Source organism: Zingiber officinale, chromosome 5A (assembly GCF_018446385.1).
Source record: "Zingiber officinale cultivar Zhangliang chromosome 5A, Zo_v1.1, whole genome shotgun sequence".
NCBI classification, from domain to species: domain Eukaryota; kingdom Viridiplantae; phylum Streptophyta; class Magnoliopsida; order Zingiberales; family Zingiberaceae; genus Zingiber; species Zingiber officinale.
This window is the reverse complement of record NC_055994.1, coordinates 148,597,791-148,605,854: the sequence shown is the minus strand read 5'-3', so window position 1 is coordinate 148,605,854 and position 8,064 is coordinate 148,597,791. Positions and strand designations below refer to the sequence as shown.

Genomic DNA, 8,064 nt, shown 5'->3' with positions numbered 1-8,064 from the left:
CCCCTTGCATACCAAAAGTGTTTTGCTATATTACTTTATGTCATGTCAGTTTGGTTCGGTCGACCGATCCTCCTGTTCGGTGGATCGATCCACCTGTATTCTACAAAACAAAGTTAGGTTATACAGTAGTATAAAATACCCCTGCAATACAAAATTAGTACAGTAATAATACATGAAGTAAAAGACAGTAAGACCTATCTTGATCTCAACTTAGAAACCTTCTAGTTTCATTAATTGGATCAGCAACCTAGGGTTTGTTCCTTTTCGGAGCACTACCTCACTGTTGCTCCTCTTCAGTTACTTACCTCAACATACCTACCAAACATGTCCTCTAGACCTATTTGAACTTTAAGTACTCAATGTCTGATCCCTAATCCACTAAGGCTTTTCCTGCAATACTACATTAGCCAACAGCAATAATAGTAATACAAAACATTATGGTAAAACTAAACTTAGATTTACCAAGATCCGCTAGTTCGGTCGACCGCGCGCGGTCAATCGGAAACCATCCTATCAACCTTGCTTAGAGTTTACTCCTCCAAGACTTCCCGTTACCTAAGATTACCTCACCCTAGGATTTTCTCCATCTGACTTCACTCACTAGAACCAAGAGTTACCTCCCTCTAGCGTTTTCTTCATTTGGCTTCACTCACCAAGACTCAGCATTAGATCAGCCCACCAGGGATTCGATATTGGGTCCTCCAGATCTATCAAATCCTTCTAATTGGCTTCTATAATCTGTCAATATTTTCCTTATCTAGTCGCAACTAGGACTTCCCTTATCTAACCGCAGTTAGGACCAGTCACTCGATTGACTTCTCACCCTTGCATAGCCGCGACTAAGCTTCCCTTGATCAAGCTCCATTAAACATATTTGTTGAACATTAAAATCTTGGAGGTTAATTGCACCAACACAATATGTGCATAAAACACCTTAGGCGCCAAGCCCTTAGTGAATGAATCTACCAACATTGAATTTATACTAACATGCTTTATCATAATCTAACGACTCTGAACTCTTTCTTTAACCACCAAAAATTTGATGTTGATGTGCTTGGACTTGGACAAACTACAATTGTTCTTGACATACAATTCTGCTGCTTTTTTATTCTAGTTAATCCTAAGTGGTCTGTCAATGCCATCAACAATCTGCAATGTTGTGATAAAGTTCTGCAGTCAAATCCCATGATTGGATGCCTCAAAGCATGCTATCAACTTTGCCTCCATAGTAAAAGTAGTTATTAGTATCCGCTTGATGCTCTTCCAAGATATAACTCTTCCAATGTCATCAACAATCTGCAATGTTGTGATGAAGTTTGGCAGCCAAATCCCATAATTGGATGTCTCAAAGTATGCTATCAACTCTGCCTCTATAGTAAAAGTAACTATTAGCATATGTTTGACGCTCTTCCCAGATATAGCTCTTCTATCCAACATGAAAATATAGCCTGAAGTGGACCTCCTACTATCCAAGCATCTAGTAAAATAGAGTTTGAATATTCACCTCCAGGTGATCTGACCTCCGATATAGGAGTATATATCCTTTAGTTTTCTACAAATACCGCATCACTCTTGATCCGGTCTTAAGGATCGGGGGTCCACATAGGGAGGGGTCAACGACACGGAAGAGTCAAAGTTCCGGCTGAGTGGGGAGGAGGTCACCTGGCCGACCGGCACGAAGACAGCTCGGCTTCGAGTCGAGCTTCCGACGCTCACAAGCTCTTATAAAGGAACAGCTGGGTCGAGTGGCCAATCTGCTCGGCCAGATTGTAGAACAGCTAGCTTGTACCCCGTCCTAGTATGTGACCAAGCGGCCTTCCCGCCCGACCCAGGGTGCATGTATACCCTAGCGCTCGGATGGCTGAGCGACCAGCCCGCCCGGCCCGAGTAGAGACAAAAGATTTAAAAGAGGACAGAAGAGGAAGTCAGTGATATCATTCTCGAGATACCTACCACCGACAAACAGCAAGGTCGGCGGTGGGGCCGTACCGAGGATCGTACGGGGGAAGTTTCCGCTGCCATAGCAGATATATGCTCGGACAGTTGCGGTATGGCGTCATGCATACTTTTCTGACACAACCATTCTGAGGTATGCTTTGAGGGGCGTGCACGCCTCGAGAAGCGTGCACATGCCTCTCCGGGGTCCTATATAAAGACCCCTGGACTTCGACGGAGGTAGAGTTTTCTTCTCTCATCTACTGTAGCCATAGTCTTGTTACTTCGCCTCTATTTCATCTCGTCGTTGACTGACTTGAGCGTCAGAGGGTCGTCGCCGGGAACCCCTTCCCGATCCGGCTTTGTTGCAGGTTCACTGGAGGTCCACGTCACCGCGAAGATCACCCGAAGGCAGTAGAGAGCGCCACGTCCCCAGTTTTCATTGACTCAGCGCACGGACAAGATCAAATTGGTGCCGTCTGTGGGAACACACCTGAATCCGCGCCGAGAAGATGGAAGAAGTTGGACGCCAACTCATGGTAACGCTCTCTCCCGAGGAGCTCGATGCACTCATCCAAGAACGAGCCACAAAGATGGTCGAGCAACAGCAGAAGGCCCAAATCGAGAGGATGGCACAGCAAGCCGCCTCGGTTTCTGGAGGCCAAGCGGCAATGGAAGACCGACCGGAACAATATTCCACCTGGGCTCAGAACAAGGGGCAGACCGGCACACCAAAGGACGCGCCGGCCGCCCCTATTCCATTCCATCGGGATCTATTTCAGACGCCGTCGGAGCTAGCCCTAGCCAACCAGGGATCGTCCGATGAAGCGTCCGTGCTGGATGCTAGAAAGGGTAAAGCGTCGCGTACAGAGTCATCCCCCGAGCGGGTTAATCGCCAGTTCTCTGAGGCAATCCTACAAGACCCTCTCCCAAAGCATTACGCTCTAATATCGATCGGAGAGTATAGTGGTGCTACCGATCCGGACGACCATCTCGGTAAGTTCAATAATGCTGCTACTCTTCATCAATACACCGACGGAGTCAACTGCAGAGTCTTCCTCACTACATTGTCTGGTTCGGCTCAACGCTGGTTCCGGAGGTTGCTGGAAGGATCAATTAAAAGCTTCAGAGATTTTCGAACGGCATTCCTCCATCACTTTGCTAGCAGCCAGCGCTATTAGAAGACTAGCGTGAGCCTCTTTTCCATGAAACAAGGGCCAAGAAAAACTCTCCGAGCCTACATCTAGCGCTTCAACCAAGCAGCTATGGACATCCCCGCGATCTCGTCTGAGACAATGATGCATGCCTTTACACAAGGCTTAGTCGACAGAGATTTCTTTCGCTCGCTCATCAGAAAGTCACCTCGCGACTACGACCACATGTTGAAAAAAGCAAGTGAGTACATTAACGTGGAGGAAGCGCAAGCGGCCCGAAAGAAGGAAGCGTCAGGCGAGCCCCCAGCCCCAGCCGAACGGAGACCACACACCAACCAGCAACCGCCGAGAGGACCACACACCGAAGGGATGAGACCACCTCAAGATTCCAGGTCGCCCGCCTTTCAGCACATTGCGGCCGAGCGGCCTCGACAAAAAGGCAAGGTATGGACGCCCATGTTCTGCAAAATCCATCAATCAGCCTCTCATAACACGCGGGACTGCCGAAGTCCCCCCCCCCCCGGTCACTCAACCTGAGCCGAGCAACTATCGTCGTTGATCGCCTTCACTGGACAGGCGAGCTCATCATCAGAACGCCGAGCGAGTAGTTAGGTGTTCACCCAAACGACATAAGCATCCGCAGCAAAGTCACCAGCCAAGGGTTAATCCTCGAGTCTCCCATGAGCGAGCTAGACCGACGGCTCGGGAGGAAGAAAACAGAAGCAATACTACTCGGGGAGAAATCAATATCATCGCTGGTGGACCAACAAGTGGTGACTCCAACCGAGCCCACAAGTCGTATGCCCAACGACTGGAAATACATGCTGTGGGATGCAGCCAAGAGAAGGCGAACGGGTCGGCGATCAACTTTGGTCCTGGCGACCTCGAGGGAGTTGAAGTGCCTCACGATGACGCCCTCATTATCCGAGCGGTAATAGCGAACTACACTATTCATCGCATCTTTATTGACACAGGGAGTTCGGTCAACATCATCTTCAAGAAGGCGTTCGACCAACTCCAAATCGACAGGGCGGAGCTACTACCGATGACCACGCCCTTGTCCGAATTCACGGGTAACAAAGTTCAACCTGTCGGTCAGATAAAGTTGGTCATTTCGCTTGGCGAAGAACCACTCAGGAGGACGCAGACTGCTAACTTCATCGTTGTGGACGCTCCCTCGGCGTACAACGTCATTCTGGGCCGACCGACCCTCAACGAGTTCCGGGCTGTAGTCTCAACTTTCCATTAGAAGATCAAGTTCCCCGTTGAGAACCAAGTGGAGGAAGTTAGAGGAGATCAGCTGGCGGCCCGGCGTTGCTATGTGGAGATGGTTCGAGCTGAAGCAAAATCCGCTCGGAAAGCACCGCGCCTTGAGGTAGTGCAAAATCCGCTCGGAAAGCAAAATTCGTTGAAAAACCGCCCCCTTTTGTTTATGAAGAGAAGGAGGAAGTGCAGATCCACCCCGCCTGATCGGAGGCCACGACATTCATAGCCTCCGACCTGGAGGCAAGCCAGAAGGAGGAGTTGACCAGATGTCTTCAACAAAACCACGACGTCTTCGCATGGTCAACACACGAGCTGCCAGGAATCTCGCCAAGCGTCGCGCAACACGAGCTACACGTCCGGCCGGACGTTCATCCCGTTAAGCAAAGGAAACGGACTATAGTGTCGAGCAGAATGTCATCATACAGGCGGAAGTCGAGAAACTACTGGAGGCCGGCCATATACGTGAGGTACAGTTCCCAAGCTAGCTCGCAAATGTGGTACTAGTCTCCAAGTCCGGAAATAAATGGAGAGTCTTCATCGACTTCCGCGACCTGAACAAAGCATGTCCGAAGATTTCTACCCGCTGCCCCGGATCGACCAAATGGTGGACTCGACCGCCGGGTGCGAACTGATATGCATGCTGGATGCTTATCAGGGTTATCATCAAGTGTCGCTCGCTCGAGAAGATCAAGAGAAAGTCAGCTTCATTACGGCGGACGACACCTACTGCTACAACGTCATGCCGTTCGGACTAAAGAATGCTAAAGCGACGTACCAGCGGCTCGTGAACAGGGTGTTCCGGAAGCAGATCGGACAGAACTTTGAGGTATACTTAGATGATATACTCATTAAATCACTTCGATCGACCAATCTGTGCGCTGATATAGAGGAAACCTTCCAGATGCTGAGAACGTACGGAGTCAAGCTGAACCCCCAGAAGTGTCTGTTCGGGGCCAAAGGTGGACGCTTCCTGGGCTACATCATCACCGAGCATGGTATTGAGGCGAATCCCAGCAAGGTGAAGGCATTGCAGGATATGCCACCACCCAGAAATCTTAAGGAGGTTCAGCGTCTCACCGGTCGAATAATAACATTATCACGATTCATCTCCCGGACGGCCGATCGAGCCTTGCCCTTCTTTAAGATTCTACGCCGGGCTACTAAATTCTAGTGGGATGAAGAATGTGACCGAGCGTTCGAAGCTTTGAAGGTTTATCTGAACTCCCTGCCTGTATTAGCTAAGCCAATTATCAGCGAGCTGCTCCGCCTCTATTTATCATCGACCGAGCATGTTGTTGGCTCGGCGTTGGTTCGATCGGACGGCGGAGAACAACCAGTGTATTTTCTTAGTCATATTTTGAAGGATGTCGAATCCCGCTACACTGGTCTCGAGAAGCTTGCTTTCACATTAGTTCTCGCTGCTCAGAGGCTCCGGCCTTACTTCTTGGCACACACGATAATCGTTATGACGAATAGTCCTCTAGGGAGAGTCCTCCTTAACCCAGAGGCGTTCGGACGGCTTATCAAATGGACGACCGAGCTCAGTGAATTCGACATCCAGTACCAACCTCGAGCAGCGATTAAGGCGCAGTCCTTAGCAGATTTCATAACTGAAGTACGGAACCCCGAGCCAGCAGCTTTGTGGAAAATATTTGTGGATGGGTCGTCCACCCGGCTCGGAAGTGGAATCGGTATCTTGTTACTTTCTCCTCAAGAAGAGCGGATGCATCTAGCCGTCCGGCTGGATTACCGAGCGACAAATAATGAAGCTGAATATGAGGCCCTCATAGCCGGGTTGCAGGCTGCTAGACATGTAGGGGTCGGTCGGGTGGCCCTCTACTCGGACTCTCAGCTCGCGGCTCAGCAGCTTTCAGGAGCCTTCGAAATAAACAACACGCGACTCAAGCTCTATGCGGACGCTTTCGAGAAGCTCAAAGCTAACTTCGAGGAAGTTGTCATACAGAAGGCTCCCCGGACAGAGAATCATATGGCAGACGAATTAGCTAAACTCGCGAGTTCAATATCGCTGATCGTCATCCAGCAACCGATCGAGCATGTATCTCTGGTGGCACACATCGACAGAATGGAAGGTCTCACATTCCCGAGCGATTGGAGAACGTGCATAATGGAATTTTTACGCTCTGGAACTACACCTCCCGATCGGGAGGAGGCCCAGGTACTGAGAAGAAGAGCTAGTCGATTCACCCTCAAAGGGGACCAGCTCTACAAGAAGGCCTTCTCCCGACCGCTGCTAAAATGCGTTAGCTCAGAGGATGCGGAATATATATTGGAGGAAGTGCATCAAGGATCTTGCGGGGGACACCTGGGTGGCCGCTCGCTGGCAAGTAAGATCCTCTAGCGGGGTACTTCTGGCCAACCCTTCAAGAAGATGCCGCCCGAACCGTTGCCCACTGCCTTTCCTGTCAAAAACACCGCTGCTTCTCTCATCGGCCAACGGAGAAGATGAAGGCGTCTACGGTGTCTTGCCCGTTCGACCAGAGGGGGATGGATATTGTAGGGTCTTTTCCCATGGCAACCGGACAGAGGAAGTTCTTACTGGTAGCGGTAGATTATTTTTCAAAATGGGTCGAGGCCGAGCCGCTAGCAACAATAACCGAGCAGATGGTCAAGAAGTTCATCTGGCAACACATAATATGTCGGTTCGGCATTCCCCGACGCTCGTGTCCGAAAATGGGCGGCAGTTCGCCGGTCAAGAGCTCCAAGCATGGTGCGAAGGATATGACATCCGGCAGCACTTCACTTCCGTATCATACCCCCTAAAGCAATGGGCAGGCCGAGGTCACCAATCGGGAGATCCTTCGGATTCTTCGCGTTCGGCTTGACCATATAGGAGGAAGCTGGGTGGATGAATTGTCGGGCGTGCTATGGGCTATCCGCATGACCCCAAAGGAGGGAACGGCCGCTACGCCGTTTCACTTGGTGTATGGAGGAGAGGCGGTCGTCCCAGTCGAAGTCGGTGTAGAGTCCGAGCGGATATTGGGCTACGACGAGGACAACGCCGAAAGGAGACAGCTGGAGCTGAACTTGATTGATGAGAAGCGAGCCAAAGCAGCCGCTCGGCTGATGGCGTATTGGCAAAGGATGAAGCAGAATTATAACAAGCGGGTAATCCCTAGAGCATTCCAGGTCGGCGACTTGGTATGGAAGAAGGTAAAGTTGGTCGGCAATGTAAGTAAGCTGCAGGCCCCATGGGTCGGCCCCTTTAAGGTCATTAAAAAGCTCCGATCATGCGCCTACTATCTCGAGGATCAAGAAGGGCGACAGCTGGAATGACCTTGGAGTGCGAACCCTCTCCAGCCATACCGAGCTGGGTGAAAGGTGCGCCAATGTGATCATTTAAGCATGTGTTCGTTCTCCTGTACCCTTTAGCTGCAGGAATGGAATTGCAAAATACAAGGATGTACCGATTTCCACCGAGCGACCCTCTCCACCAAACCGTCGAGCGGCGACGTTAAATCCCCGAGTCGAACCGGCGACTATAAAAACCCCGGCTTGAAGACCGTCGAGCAGCGACGTTAAATCCCCGAGTCGAACCGGCCACTATAAAACCCCGGCTTGAAGACCGTCGAGTGGCGACGTTAAATCCCCGAGTCGGACCAGCGACTAAAAAAACCCCAGCTTGAAGATCGTCGAGAGGCGACGTTAAATCCCAAAGTCGGGCCGACGACTATAAACCCCCCAGCCCGAA

General features: G+C 50.6%; 2 protein-coding genes across 2 annotated transcripts; both read left to right on the top strand.

The window, feature by feature from the left end:
* The first annotated feature begins 5,094 nt into the window (after window positions 1-5,094).
* On the top strand, window positions 5,095-6,714 carry LOC121980163. The gene is made up of 3 exons (XM_042532126.1): window positions 5,095-5,418; window positions 5,527-5,817; window positions 5,917-6,714. Exons 1-3 carry the CDS (start codon window positions 5,095-5,097, stop codon window positions 6,712-6,714), a joined length of 1,413 nt encoding a protein of 470 aa, XP_042388060.1.
* A 539-nt stretch (window positions 6,715-7,253) lies between these two features.
* On the top strand, window positions 7,254-7,649 carry LOC121980162. The gene has a single exon (XM_042532125.1). The coding sequence runs from the start codon at window positions 7,254-7,256 to the stop codon at window positions 7,647-7,649; it is 396 nt and encodes a 131-aa protein (XP_042388059.1).
* The last annotated feature ends 415 nt before the right edge of the window (window positions 7,650-8,064 follow it).

Bases quoted from the DNA above. Each gene is read 5' to 3' on its own strand.
- LOC121980163 (XM_042532126.1), top strand. From the start codon at position 5,095: ATGCCGTTCGGACTAAAGAATGCTAAAGCGACGTACCAGCGGCTCGTG. The intron at 5,419-5,526 runs GTTCAGCGTCTC...ACTAAATTCTAG, and splicing joins CACCCAGAAATCTTAAGGAG to TGGGATGAAGAATGTGACCG. The intron at 5,818-5,916 runs GTTATGACGAAT...TTCGACATCCAG, and splicing joins TCTTGGCACACACGATAATC to TACCAACCTCGAGCAGCGAT.
- LOC121980162 (XM_042532125.1), top strand. From the start codon at position 7,254: ATGACCCCAAAGGAGGGAACGGCCGCTACGCCGTTTCACTTGGTGTAT.